The sequence below is a fragment of the Oncorhynchus tshawytscha genome, linkage group LG09 (assembly GCF_018296145.1).
Source record: "Oncorhynchus tshawytscha isolate Ot180627B linkage group LG09, Otsh_v2.0, whole genome shotgun sequence".
Classification (NCBI taxonomy): domain Eukaryota; kingdom Metazoa; phylum Chordata; class Actinopteri; order Salmoniformes; family Salmonidae; genus Oncorhynchus; species Oncorhynchus tshawytscha.
The window spans coordinates 47,222,324-47,238,247 of record NC_056437.1 but is presented as its reverse complement, the minus strand read 5'-3'; the positions used below and the strand labels follow the sequence as shown (position 1 = coordinate 47,238,247).

Genomic DNA, 15,924 nt, shown 5'->3' with positions numbered 1-15,924 from the left:
TTGATTGGTAGCGCTAAGCATGAATTGTAATTGAAAATTGTGATAATCATCTCCTTATTCCAATTAAAGTGAGATGAGGAAAGTATGCTTAATATAAATATTGTGATACATTTTAGTCCAATTCATATTGTAAGGCAAAATATTGTGGTTGCGCAACATTGCAATGTTGACGCATGGTTCATTTTCAGACATTTCTAACCTAGAGCATTCATTATTCAAATCGACACAAACATGACATTATGTCTGATAGTACCTGTACATATGTTGAAAGTAACAAGCATTACAAACCTGAAACTTGGAGATAAGACATATTGTGCACTTATCGCCAAGTCCTCCTTTTACTGCTTTATCCTCAAATGTTTTTTTCTCTCCAATTGCATCCAAAGGAACTTTGTGAAGGGAGACTGAACAAAAGCAGACCCGTGTTTTCAAAGTCTCCTGTCTTGTCAGCCTCTTATCTTAATTGGACAATTCCCATGGAAGACTGAAGCTCTTTTAGAGAAACAAGGTTTAGAAATGTTTGTTCTAACGGGCAGCTTCAAGTCCAATATCTCCTCCCTATACAACAGAAGGTGAATCCATTTTCTCAATTTTGCCTTGTCCCTCCCAGTTAGTCTTTTGTTGCCATTCATCTTCTGTGAAATTGTCAAATCTGATAACATGACAATGATAATAGGGAGATACATCATCATCAATCTATTGTCTCTGTGGAGCTGTAACAAATCCTATATATTATTTGCAGTCGTGCTTTGGATGCACCTTACAAGTTTGATAAGAAGTTAACAGTGAAAGTGGACACGGTTACCCTCACAGCTTTATAACCCACAAGGTCAACCGTTGTCATGTTCACTGAAAGTATTATTGCCTTAGAATGTAAGACTCACTTTCTAAGGCCCCATCTATGTTCTCTATGGTGGTTCTCAGGGCCACGCTCCTTATCTGTGTGATGCTGAATGGCTAGCTGGGGGCCTCGGAGCACCGCTATATTACATATTTGCTAAGACTCACCTGGGAAATGAACAAACAGCCTTTATTGCAAGGCCACAGATGTGATTTGTATCTGACCATGCTCCTGAGCCGTTCTAAAAGCACTTGTTGATGCATTTTCCTCAATAAATATGTTCGTGTCTCTCCAGTTTATTTTCTATCACAGTGCTGTAACTGGAGCTGTGTATTTCTTGAATCTTGAGCGGAATCCGTATGTCTGAGATATAGGAGGCTGAGCTTAGTTGATATCACCCTGTTTTTGGTAAACAGTTTGTGCCATTTTTAGATTTCAACATTCTATAGGCTTGAAGGGCCATGTGTTTTAGCGTGGCGTTTATGCTGTACATGTCTGGTGCCTGCTTTCCGACATTAAATCCATGTTTTCAAACCGTTGCATACATGTATGTTCACTGGCCCCAAAATGACAGTGAGAAGTGAAGCCCCTCAGTTAATTTCTTAAACTGCATCATATTTATGACAGCATCTTGAAAGAGCAAGGAAATGTGGCCTACAATGGTTGGTTGTCTGGAACCCACTGCGTTATTGGTCCCTTATTAAAGATAACGATAATATCAAATACTACCTGAAATACTGAGCAGCTGGTTGCAATTTGCCTAACCCTTGCAAATAAAGTGAGCACAAAATAAAGATTTATGTTAAATAAATTGGGTGAGACGCGGATAAAACCCAACCATCTTTATTCATGATTCAATTAAGTAGTTCAGTGCAGATCTGTGTGTGTTCTTTGTCTGTGTGTCTGCTGCATAGCTCAGTATACAGTACATGTTTGTGCATATGCTGTATAGTTCGATACACATCAACGGTGTGTGTGTGTCTCTCCTTAATGTATAGTTCACTACACATCTACCTGTCAGTGTGTGGGCCTGTGGGATGTTTAAGGGGATTACCGTAAAGACTCCCTGGACACCAATAGGTTTATGTTATCAGCTCTACTGTCATGGTCATTAAAGGGATGGACTTGCACTGAAACAACCTTTCATACGCTGTCTGTGGAGTCACACATGTAATTATAATCAGAATATAAATCATACACCCAGTGTTTTAGACTGTATTTATTTACTGTCTACTGTTATTTCAAAAGACAGATAAAATACGTTCCCAAACCATCACCTCTTGCTTTTCATATGCACTTAAGACATACACACACACACATATATATAACATGGCATTCAATGGAGGTTCCTCAGAGGAGGAAGGGGAGGACTAGTGCTTGACTTGGGCAGGAGCTTACCGGAGCTAAGGACCAGCACCTCAAATGTCCTACTGCTTGAGGTCCTGTTCCTCTTATACAATATTAGATCAAAAGTAATGTGGACCGTCCTGCACCTAAGTACGTACATTACCGGCACCCAAAATGAGTACCGACACCTATTGCAGTCCAAGTCAATCACTGGGGAGGACCATCCCACTCAGTGAATTTCAGAATAATAAAAAAAATGGTTAAACATTAGAAAAGTTATCCTTTTTAGAAAAAACTATGCTAAATATATTCTCGTCACCAAATAACTGATTAAAACACTCTTGTGCTATGAAAGTCTACAGTAGCCTCAACAGCAATCTGTAGGGTAGCACCATGGCGTAGTCCTCCTCTGGGTACATTGACATCAATACAAAATCTATGAGGTGCATGGTTCTTACCCCCTTCCATAAACGTACACAGTAATTATGATGACATCTGGAGGATGTCCTCCAACCTATCAGAGCTCTTGCAGCATGAACTGACATGTTGTCCATCCAATCAAAGCATCAGAGAATGAATCTGATACTGAAAGCATAAGCTACAGCTAGCCATTGATCATGACTCTCAGTTCCATTACATTACACCTAAGAGTCATTGGATGAAGGCTTCTTCTGTACGGGGGAGTTTTGTTAAGTGTAAGAACCAACGCTGGAGTTGAGAAGCAGGTACAGAGAGTGAACCTTTCATTTTGCACAGACATGGAACAGGACAGGAACAGCATCAGATGCGGGTAACACAACGACATGATCATTAATGCTGAAGCAGGGAACAGAGCTGGGGAACAGACAGATATAGGGGAGGTAATAACACTGGTGATTGAGTCCAATGAATCGCTAATGCGTGTGACAAGGGAAGCTGGTGTGCGTAATGATGGTGGCAGGAGTGCGTAATGCTGGGCAGCCTAGCGCCTCGAGCGCCAGGGAGGGAGAGCGGGAGCAGGCATGACAGTTAAGGGCCCTGACTCTCGGTCTGAACATTAACACGCATAGCTTACGCTACGGTTTCGGAAGCGTACTGACCTTATCTTTCATTTCAGTGAGAAATAATGATAAAAAAGGTTAAATTGATACACACCTTTATAGGATTAGTGTTCCCACATGGCTATATCTCCATGTTACAGTGCATGTTTACGGAAAACGGATGCAAGACTTCCTGTGCTAATTAGCTATCTGTGTCTCCTAATACCTGTGTGTAAACGTAAGACTGATATCACAAACGTGTTGTCACTGAAAAATACTGACAGCTTTTTAACGGTGTTAATGCAGACAATTTTTGACTACTCAACAATTTGACTCCGAGAGGAATGCTATTTATGTTAGCTAGCTGGCTAAGGCTCTTCACCACTCCAACTCTTCCAAGTCAAGGTAAGCTTTTGGTTTTATAAAAGTATTGCCTCCGGTGTAACTGCTAAACTACGTGCTGTACACTGTACTGCTTGATTGTACATTTGGATTGTGGGTTTACTAACGCTTTAGTTGTAGTAGCTATGTTGAGTTTAGCTAATATGGTGACAACGATGTAGGCTGTGTTGCACCGACCGCCACTGATGACATTACATCACATAGCATAAGCTATAGGCTTGTCACGTTCGGGCCCACTTCACGTGTGCTTTCCGATAGGCCAGGCTGAGTCATGGTACGCCATTGTGGTCCCAGCAGGAGCGTAGGGGGGATCAGATGGTGCCGGCAGCTGCGGCTGTGACCCCCATGAACCACGGCCCACCGCCTCGGTGCAGGTGAGCTGATACTGTGTAGCAGAGGCGGGGGAGGGGTAGTGCATAACGCAATCTTGACACTGTGAGACTCCAGCAGGTGTAAAAGCTGATCTGAGTACAGTTCTTAGGAGCTAAGGAAGCATGCAACGTGACACCGCACTGCGTCAGTGGAAGGTACAAGGGGACTTTTCGGGGGTGTTGTACTATAAGGGTGACATTTTCATAGAGCAAAATAATGGTACAATGTGCAAAAATGATAATCTTGCAGTGTGATTTAATTTGAGACTTTGCTCTTACAATGTCCATTATAAACTAATAATTAGGAAAAACAGGAAACTATTTATGCTCATGTATGTATCATTTAATCACACATTGTTGGAGAAAAGTATAAAAATAAGTCAAATTGCAAGATTATAATATTTTGCACTTGGCACAATTGTTGCACGAGAAAAATGTAGCCTTATATCCCGTTCTGGAGTGATTGGAGTAAACATCTTACTATTTTATGAACTACAGTATAAAGTTTCGATATAATAACTCAGTATAATGAGACTCAATATAAATGTGACTTCCACGTATAGTAGTGATTTCCATGCATCTACACTCTTAGAAATAAATGGGTTATTTTACTGTCCCCATAGGAGAACCCTTTGAAGAACCCTTTTTGGTTCCAGGGGTAAAACTTTTTTCTAAGAATGCACCTGTACACTTCTCTAGTGCATATATAACATGGCTTGAAATTACCCAAATGAGTGGCGCTCGAAACCAATTCCAGCCTTGTTTTGTGAGTGGGCATGCAGTGATACAGTATCTCTCCCTACCTAGACAGAGTCATGAAGTGCTCTCATCAGGGAAGTGTGAGATTGAGCCCTGAGAGCACCAGGACACACACTGGTCTGGCCACAGTACTATTTACAGCTTTAGACGGGGTCTTGTGGCTGTTGCACAACATGGAGAGACACTGGGCTCTAAAGATAGGGAGATGATTCACTGTCTAACGACTGGCTCGGCTCAATAAAATATCGACCAGGTTGTAACACTTTTTTCGAATACAGCGGATTTGTTTTTGGAGGACGGGTTTGTTTTACTTGTTTTGGTGGGTGTATTAGTTGTGTGTGTGTTTGTGCATGATTGTGTGTGTGCATCTATTAATCAGTTTTTTTGTTGTTGGTACGAGGCACAAAACTAGACCTTTTACGAACCAAACAACAACCATGTCCAAAATAGAATCTCACTAATCATTCATAACAACATTAACCTGTGTTTGGAATCGGGCATAGAAAAAAACGATTTTGATTGACCTCGCCCTACCCATCTAGATGAAGGGGGTCCCTCTAGGCGCGTCCCAAATAACGCCATATTCCCTATGTAGTCCACTTCATAGGAAATAGGGTGTCATTTTTCTGGGGTTAGATTTCGGTTGGCTCTGACCATCTATCAGTTCTTTGACCTCCATAGTGACGTGCCCCGAGCTAATTTGAATTCATGTTCACGGGTTAATCAGAGATAATTTATGTAAATCCCAAACTGGGTTTCATTAGTGTGCCTAAAATTATGTATTTGGCAGTTCTTACTGAGTAATGGTGATAATGCCTCGCAATTGCTGGGTTCATAGAAGGCAATGGGTGGTTATTTTAGGATGAGTGGGTTTGGGGTTGACATGGAGGGAGAGAGAGGATTGCTCTGTCTCTGGACAATACCTTTGGAACTCATTTCAGTCAATAATTTTAATGGGAAATTCCCTCTTTTCTGTCGAGGGGGATCCCATTGAATGTGTCTTTTGAACAGTACTGTGCTGTGCTGTTTTCAAAAAAAGTGTACTGTACTGTCTTTAATCAGGTCAAGTGAACCTGCCCCACACCCATTCTCCTTTTATCTGATTGCTGATCTATTTGCACTGACTCTCCAACCCTTAGAACACAAGCACATACACACACACACACAGTCAACACTAGTGTTTTATTATATTATATTCAGCTGCGCTACCCAAGACACTACTTACTTCATACTTGACTTAGCACATTCATTAGCCTGTTGTGTACATATCAGGATATTACTATGCATTCTACATCTCCTATTACTTGCTATTTTTGATTTGACTCTTTTTATTATTGATTATTGTACTGCATTGTGGAGGGAGCTAGCACACATGCATTTTTGCTGTACCTTTTATGCCTGCGTAAACTGTGTACGTGACAATATATTATATTATATTTGATTTGAATCGCAAAACTGTCCAATCTCCTTGCCTTTGTCTTTAACAGTAACACATGTTTCAGGTCAATGGTGTTGCATACCATTGCTCAGAATTATTCTATAACCCTACCACATCATTACCATCAATAAAATGTGCTTTCATTGACTTGGGTGACAATCTAGTCATTTCCCACTAACAGGATGAAGCTCTCTCACTAAGTGGTGCACCTGAATACTAAGTACACTATTTGGCAACTAAAAAGGGAGGCATACAATCTGTTATTCAGGATAAACACTGTGTAAATTCACACTGTGTGCTTTCTTACACCGAAACCATTTTAACATCACACTTTGAAGATGATGATAAATATTGAAAAATGCAGATGGATGTTCCTTGCCCATGAGTTGTGCTTCAACTGAGTTGTTCCGAGGCATGTGTCATATTTGAAATGAACAAGATCAATTGAAATGAGAGATCTCTCTCTGGAAGCCATTACTCTTCATTTAGTTTGTTTGCCGCCCCTATCGATTGGTTGTTTAATGAGATGGGAGGAACATTATGCCAAAATCAACATACCACTGGTTTCATTTTCCTTTTTAAAGGAGAGTGGAATCCCAGATGTATTTTCAGATGTTATTGTTATAGATAGACAATTGTTAAAGGGGAGGAGAGATTAGGGTTGAATGAGACATACAGGTTAGAGCAGTGGGATTAGAGCAGTGGGCACGCTAACCTGTACTCAAGATATGCTGCAGTGTTACCCACCTTCTTTTTTCCTTTCAGCCTTTTGCTGTGCAGCTCTGTGTTTTATGGGGTGAATGTGCAGCTCCCCTGGACATAGTTTTTGGGGTTACGTTCCTTGTTCACAGGGCACAACGGAAGGAAATTGTACATATGGTATCCTCAGAGAATTCCTGTCGAGCAGCAAGATGTACTGTGTTAGGTTCTAATTTCTGGTACAGTAATCCAGACGGACGCAGAGAATGGCTTAGACTAAATGTATTCACCACACTAGGTGTTGCAGCTGCAAAAGCCCCATATAGATCACAAGCACGTATATATTTCTAACTTCCGACTAGACATCCACCCCCTTTCCGATCATGCCCCCTTCCATGTCTTGGATGAAGGATACTGAGTTGGTTTGCTCATGTTGGTGGTATTGTGTCCCAGCTCGAGTCCAGAACCTTTGTACTCCACCGTACCTTTCACAGATCTTCTTATCAGGCGAGGCCTTGAGTTATGTGGAGTACGCATTCCTACAGTCTACTGCCGTCCACTAGATAATTACACTTCTCATACACAAAGAGCTTAAACCTAACAATACTTTAGAATAAGAATATATAAAAACTGTCAATGAATCTGCCTGTGGGGCTGACAGAGTTTGGTCTGGTGCAGGAGGGACAATGAGACAGAAGTCTGCATCCCTTGGCCGTATTCATCAGGCCAGATTGAAGTGCTATTTCACAGGGCCCATGAGAAAGGAGTGAGAGAGAGGGTGTGTGTGTGTATCCGTGTTACAGACACATATAACTGTGTGTGTGTGCATCTGTGTATATGCGAGTCAATAAGAAAGCGTGTGTGTATCAGTGAATTAGACTGTGTATGTGGAGAGAGGAAGAGGGAAAGGATGGCGTACAGCACACACTCAGTCCCCGCATTCCCGGGCCTTCCCACCTGATTGAAACCACAGCAGCTGGGCAGTGATAAATTGGAAGGCAGACCGGCGCCGGTCTCCCAGTCTAGGGCTGTTACAGTAACCATATTACCGCCACACCAGCAGTCACTAGTCATGACCGCAGTCAAATTCCACGTGACCGTCGAGTCACGCTAACTACGCTTCTCCAAAACTGTGCTCTGATGCCGCTGATGGTCATTACTAGCGTACCAAACTTGCTAATGGCCTGGAATCAGCGTTCTATTTTCCCTCTAATCCCTCTGACGTCAATGCAAATGCAATGGAAAACACTTCATGAGAGCCCTGGCATTCAGAGTTTGAGCAGAATAGGATCATCAGTTGCTTAGTGAGAGCCAGCTCCTCATAGCTGGTTGATGCATGGAATGAAATGAGTGTTCCTATAAGCCCATGTTGCATAACATTTCAATAAGCTATGCCATTGCGTGAGAAAATAGGTTTTATGGCCTCTATTTAAAATCGCATCAGTTTTCTGTAAACTATTCTCTTCTGGAATACGCCAGGAGGTGCCGATTCTTCGTATGTTCAATTGTATTATTCTTAGTATTAAACAATATAAAGTAATGCCACAGGAATTAGAAGTAAATCTTGTCTGCTAAATGAGCTAGTGTATCCCACAGCCATGTTGCGTAGCCAGATCAGGGCCGAACATAAGGACAACTCAGAACATGCTATTCTGTTCTTCTGAAATAGGCTACATTTTCTTCATACCATGTTTGTTTAGACCTGTCTAAAATAAATGATGTAGACCTTACAGTGAAATGTTTACTTATACAAGCCCTTAACCAACAATGCTTTAAGAAGTTAAGAAAAACATGTTAAGTAAAAATAAGTTTAAAAAAAAATAGGAGTAACAAATATTTAAACAGCAGCTGTAAAATAACAATAGCGAGGGTGTGCCGGTACAGGGTGTGCCGATACAGAGTCAATGTGCGGGTACACAGGTCAGTCGAGGTACTTGAGTTAATATGTACATGTAGGTAGAGTTAAAGTGACTATGCATAGATGATAAACAGAGCGTAGCAGCAGCAGCGTAAAAGAGGGGCCTGGGTAGACCTTTGATTAGCTGTTCAGGAGTCGTATGGCTTGGGGGTAGAAGCTGTTTAGAAGCCTCTTGGACCTAGACTTGGCGCTCCGGTACCGCTTGCAGTGCGGTAGCTGAGAGAACAGTCTATGACTAGGGTGGCTGGATTTATAATGGATTTATTGTGAAGGTATATTACATGGATTTATTAAACTTTTTTAAAATGTAGATGTTCCAAAGGTCTGCATCAGTGGCTTGTAGGCTGTCTGGAAGCCAGCAGATGCTAAATGTGTTTATGTTAATTAACGGTCAATTACAGTGAGACCTGTAGTTATTTGCTTGACAATCACCAGCTGACAAAATGTTGTGACCGCCACAGCCCTACTGCTATAATCCCCTATTGACATTCCCTCTTGTCTTTTCTTGTCCATCTATCTGTCTGCAGTGGTGTCTAGTGGCAGCGAGTCGGACCACAGTGAGGGCAGTGTGGAGAGCAAGGTGTCCGGCCCCGGTCTCCATGAGGGCAAGCAGCGCACCGACTCAGGTACATCCTTCTGGAAGTATACCTTCTCTCTGTAATTTCAACAGCCTGACCCTGCCATGCATATGACATGACAAATATACACAATGGAGTAATACAACCTTTTGATTTTGAGATAATATGGGGGTAAGACAGTACTAAGCGTATAAGCCTTTTATCAGCTATATTCTTGAAGAATCAATGGGTATAGGAATCAAAATTAACCACAAAACTATTGAATAACAGGAAATCTTCGAGACTGTGCCTTTGACCCCTTGGCCCGGTTTGTTTGTCCAGTGTTCAATGGGGGGCCGATCAGGACCCCCACTGGGCTGGGCTGGTGCCCACATGGCAGCCTGCTGTCAGAGAGCCGCTCCAGCCTAGCCAGCGAGCCTCCCCACAGCATCGCCGCCCTAGCAGCCCCACCTGAGGACTACGTTACAGACCACAGCCGGCCCTCCCCTAGTGAGTACACCCATATGCACATCTAGAACTCGACATTGTCTATGTGGCTCAGTGTGTTAGACAGAGCATGATTCTGGCAACATCAGGGTTGTGGATTTACATCCTGCATTAGCCAAATATGTGTGACTGTCAATGTCGCCTTGGATAAAAGTCCCTGTCAAATGGCCATATTATATTATTACATCTATCCATACCCGGGGTGGGTTCTAATCCATTAAACCATGTCCTTCTCCTCTGTTCTCGTTGAATGCTTTCAGTGCACCTGACAGTACTGGATAGATTTGAGCAATTTGGGACAGATACCAAGAGGGGCACCTGTTTTCTCTCTCCTTCCTGTGTTGCGTTCCCAACAAAAATATTTCTAAATGCAGAATAAATATGTGCACACCTACTAAGACGCTGAGCTCATGAACATCATTAGATGTTGATGGTGCTGAGTAGCTTCCCAGCCATGTGGACCTACATCAGACTAGAAGAAACCTGAACACGAGTGTTTACTGAACTGGACCCCCTTAGCCCACTGGCAAACTGAGTAAAGCTCCTGTTTTCCACCCCAGGAAGGAAACCCAGTCCTCAGGTGTTCTTGCTCCAACAAGACCCCCCTACCTGTTTCTGTTTCCGCCAATGGGTGCAGTGTAGTGCCACTATGGGGTGCCCATGTTTCCTCTGTGCCCCAACTGCTACCCCTGCCCTCCAGAGGCAGAATGCTCGCTGGCACAGCTCAAGCCCAATTAGGCCTAATTTGTACAGCGAATGTGTCAGGTGGCAGGTTGCCTGTTTCGCCAATTTGTACAGCCCAGTGCCAGCTGTTTTTAAAGATAACAACTATTTTTCAAGTGCTCCCTTGAAACACTTGAAAATAAAAAATAAACACCCTTCACAACATTTTTGTGCCTTAATGCATTCCTACAAAGAAAACCATTTGTCACATTTCATACACTCCTCTTTAATCTGCCCTTTTCCTTTATACTTTTACATCATTAAACATAGGACACACTGCATCACCAACGCCAGCTACCACTGTCCGATGGCATAAATGTGTCCGGCTGACTTTGCAGGATAATGACTTCATTTGTATTTACTACAGAAGCTGTTAGCCAACTAGCGAAACGACTGCCTCTGCACCACTATCCCCCTTTCCTTTCCCTTTCCCACTAAATTTAAAAGGACATGAAAATACATCTCTGCCAAATAGTTGGGGATAGACTGCATGGATAATGGTCCACAGATTCTCTCACTTTCTTATCTACTTCTCCTCCTAATACCCTGCAATTTATTAACAATACAGATTTGATTTATTACAATATGGACGTCAAGAATAGCCCGGGCTGTGTTGAATGCGCCACTGCATGGGATGTCCTCCAGGGAAGCTGGAGAACGGATTTCATTTGTCGGGTATTGATTTTTTGTCGCCTGCAAGCGGTGAGCAGTCAATCAGAACATAATGGGGGTTTATCCCTATGCAAGACGCCAGGTCTCCCACAGTCACTGATTTGTTTTCACTCAACATCGTACTGTTTCAAGCCACTTATGGATTAGTCAGAGCAATTACTCATTCCCACAATTTCTTCATTTGACTCTTATATGCCTGTTTATAACGCAGCAGCGCCATTTAATGTGTGTGCGTGTTCAACCAAGCTTAAATAACACCCGTCTTTTGTGTGTTATTATATTGGAGGTTTTTTTAGGATTGATTTGTGATTTTTCTTTCTACTTCAGATGGCCAAATCAGATTTTATTGGTCACATACACGTGTTTAGCAGATGTTATTGCGGGTGTAGCGAAATGCTTGTGCTTCTAGTTCTGACAGTGCAGCAATATCTAACAATGTCACAAAATATACCCAATACACACAAATCTAAGTAAGGAATGGAATTTAGAATATATAATATATGGATGAGCAATGTCAGAGCGGCATAGACTATAATACAGTAGAATAGTATAGAATCCAGTATATACATATGAGATGAATGATGCAAGATGTGTAAACATGATTTAAGTGACATTATTAAAGTGACTTGTGTTCCATTTATTAAAGTGGCCAATGATATCAAGTCTGTAGGTAGGCAGCCACCTTTCTGTGCTAGTGATGGCTATTTAACAGTCTGATGGCCTTGAGTTAGAAGCTGTTTTTCATTCTCTCGGTCCCAGCTTTGATGCACCTGTACGGACCTCGCCTTCTGGATGATAGCGGGATGAACAGGCAGTGGCTCGGGTGGTTGTGGTCCTTGATGATCTTTTTGGCCTTCATATGACATCAGATGCTGTAGGTGTCCTGGAGGGCAGATAGTTTGCCCCCGGTGATGCGTGGGGTGCTAGTTTGTGAGGGTTTTAGGTGACAAGCCAAATTTCTTAAGCTTTCTGAGGTTGAAGATGCGCTGTTGTGCCTTGTTCACCACACTGTCTGTGTGGGTGGACCATTTCAGTCTGTCAGTGATGTGTCCGCCGAGGAACTTAACTTTCCACCTTCTCCACTGCTGTCCCATCGATGTGGATAGAGGGGTGCTCCCTCTGCTGTTTCCTGAAGTCCACGATCACCTCCTTTTGTTTTGTTGATGTTTAGTGAGAGGTTATTTTCCAGGCAACACACTCCCAGATCCCTCACCTCCTCCCTGTAGGCGGTCTCGTCGTTGTTGGTAATCAGGCCTACTACTGTTGTGTTGTCTGCAAACTTGATGATTGAGTTGGAGGTGTGCTAGGCCATGCAGTCATTGGTGAACAGAGTACAGGAGGGGGCTGAGTATGCACCCTTGTGGGGCCCCAGTGTTGAGGATCAGCGAAGTGTAGGTGTTGTTTCCTAACTTCACCACCTGGGGGCGGCCCGTCAGGAAGTCCAGGACCCAATTGCATAGGGTGGGCTTCAGAACCCAGGGCTTAATGATGAGCTTGGAGGTACTATGTTGATGAATGCTGAGCTATAGTCAATGAACAGCATTGAATGGTAGCACACTTTCAACGTAGTCAATTTGATTTCCTTTCAGATACAACCTGCATTGTCTAGACCGGAGTAGTTTTTAACGACAATTAGCAGACATTGTGTTGTTTACTAGTTATATTTACTGGAATCCAAGGCATTGAAGGTGCAAAAGGAGCTATATGGTCATTTTTTTCCTAAATGGTATTTCTTGATTTTTTTATGACTTTATTTGTACCTCCAAGCATTGGAGATAATGCAACCAAGGACAGACTACTGTTCTCCCTTGAATTAATGATTGACATTATAAGACACAAACTAAAAAGGGAAGAATGTCAACCTAATATCACCCCAGTCAACATTTCTTAACTCAATCAATTTTTTCACTCTTCTCAATACGAAATCACATTGGTTGGCTGTGTTGTGCGATCCTTCAATGAAGCTTTGAGCTCACGCACAACCTGCATCTTTATGTTCATGTTGCTTTGTTTTGATGTAGTCTCTCAAGCACCTTTCTCTGTGTCATTACAAAGGTAACAGTGTGCAGCTGTGATCCAGCTCGAGTGGAAATTGAAAAGAACCCATAATGCTCTCACAGTAGTCGCTGTAGGTCTTCGATTGATTTGCCTGATGGGAGGGAAAATTGTTTGTCGTTCTCTGTGAATAACCCTTCCGCACCCCCGCATGCCCCAGTCTTACGCTTCCAACCATTCTTCACTCCTCCTTCTCCTCTCTCCCTCACTTCATTTATCTAATCCACCTTGACATTTTCAGAAGTTTTCTGCTATTCTTATTTCTTCTTTTTTTCTTTACACTGAGGTCGTATAATCGCACTTCATCATTGTGCACTCGTTCGGGAGTAACCCCTCACTCTCTGATGCAGAAAACCTGCCACGGTGTTTCATGGAAGGTTCTCTAAGTGAAAATATGACCGGAGGGAGTTGGCACTGAAGAGAAAACGCTTAAACACCGCTGCCAGTTGCAGCAGCTTCAGCTTTCCCTGTGTACGCTCGACGTCTAACACAACATATGTTGTGTTGACAGTCGTGTTGACAGTTGCATCTAGATGTTTTCCTTATGAGTTACTCTAACATTACCTTCAGTTAGCCTGATTAGAAAAGGACATATGTGACTGACCTGCTCAAAATCGGTTTTATATAGCAAAATTTGAAATGTTTTTTTTTAATTTATTTTTTTACATTAGATAAAACTAGAGACTGGTATATCATACACTGCATTTGAGGAACAATGGGAAAGTAATCCTGCTTTGAAAGTTGATAAATTTGGAAACTCACTTTTGAGAAAGCTCTCCTTTGTCTACACCCATTCAGCATTGTTCACACCCTCTTAAGCCAGTCCCACCCATCTCTTTAAGGATTCACATTTGAGGCCATGTGTTAAACAGTGAGTAGTGTAGTAAAGATTAAGACTAAAAGTGATAAAAGTAGTAGCCTACAATAAGGAAAAAATCCAAGTAAACAGTGTCCAAATAAAAATATTTTATAAATATTAGATGACGCTTACCCAGACACATTTGTCTAAATTGATGGGTCATGTGAAAGAAATGCTATAACCCCCAGCCACATCCAGTGGTGGAAAAAGTACTAAATTGTTGTACTTGAGTAAAAGTATAAATCATAAAAAATTCCTTATATTAAACCAGAAGGCATAATTAAAACATTTTTATTTACGGATAGCCACAGGCACACTCCAACACTCAGACAAAATTTACAAACGAAGCGAGTCAGCCAGATCAGATGCAGCAGGGATGACCAGGTATGTTCTCTTTATGTGTGTGAATTGGACAATTTTCCTGTCAAAATGTAACGGGTACTTTTGGGTGTCAGGGAAAATGTATAGAGTAAAAACTACATTATTTTATTTTGGAATGTAGTGAAATGAAAGTAAAAGTTGCCAAAAATATAAATAGTGAAGTAATGTACAAATACCCCCAAAAAATACTTAAGTAGTACTTTTTACTAAAGTACTTTAAAATCACTTACCAGTACATTAGCATACTTTTATATACTGTTACACACGCACTTATCACATAGATTTCCATACATAGGTTAAGGCCATGCAACCTGAGTTGAAACCTGAGTGAGGTGCACATGTACAGTACATAAACAGATGCATGCACCATATATTTAAGTTGTGGACACTTGAGACGGTCACATGATATTGTTGTGGTATGTCACAATATCATGTTATGACCACACATATCAATATTCATTTTATATATCAATATTTTGCGAAGTCTTGCTTAACTGGGTGGGTCTCTACAGAAGGTGTAAAAGGTACAGCCAAATAGTTACTTGCAAAGTAGCAATATCAGAAATAGATATATAAATATCAATATAAATAAAATAATATACAGAATGTAGAAGAACAATATCAATAACGATATCAATGATAGACGAGGTAGTTATATGCATACAATCAGGGGTAAAGTGGCTGAGCAGCAGGATAAAAAAAAATTGTAGCAGCAATGATTTGTTGTTAGGAGAGAGCTTGTTTCTGTCCTGCCCTTGACTTTGGTGCAGGGCATGTGATGTCCATAGCCTCTTCGTCGCAAAACTGATCTTCTCAAAAATATAGTTTGTCTAGCTGTGTCCAGTCCAGGTGGTGTTTGTACAGGCAGACCATCTATGGGAGGAAAGATGTCAGCGTTGCGCAGCAGCTGAAACCTGGTCCCGACTGAGTCCGAATGCTCCTTGGCGACAATAACACCAGGCTCCAGAGCATTGAAGCTGTAAAACAGGAAATAACAACAACAAATCAAAAGACATTACTACCCTGCACAACAACTATTCACCTCCCAAGTATAGATAAGAAGAATAACCTCATACAATGTAATGAATATTATTTTCACCTGAAGTGCTGGTACTGCTTGATCTGTGGCAGCGGCCTGAAGTACGGAGTCAGGGGTTGTTGCCAGCCATAGCTTTCCACCAGCACCACCATCCTCCAGTCTAACCAACTGTGAGATGTTCCACTAGCGGTTCTGCGGGGGGGCAGTGCCGCTGTGACAACAATTTTGGACCCCCTTGTGGCCCCCCTAAATGTTGAGTATGATATAATTTTTACACAACAAATTTTTGCTATCGTTATTTTTTTTATATCCATTATTACACAGTGGCAACGATGAT

At 41.9% G+C, this 15,924-nt stretch overlaps 1 protein-coding gene across 5 annotated transcripts in view; it reads left to right on the top strand.

Moving 5' to 3' along the window:
- Positions 1–15,924, top strand: part of LOC112258064 (double C2-like domain-containing protein beta) — a 310,407-nt gene that overhangs the window by 75,011 nt on the left and 219,472 nt on the right. For all 5 annotated transcript variants that reach the window (XM_042326975.1, XM_042326974.1, XM_042326973.1 and 2 more), the window contains exons 7-8: positions 9,322–9,420; positions 9,694–9,861. In XM_042326975.1, coding sequence (XP_042182909.1) covers positions 9,322–9,420; positions 9,694–9,861 — 267 coding nt within the window. The remainder of the gene's footprint in view (positions 1–9,321; positions 9,421–9,693; positions 9,862–15,924) is intronic.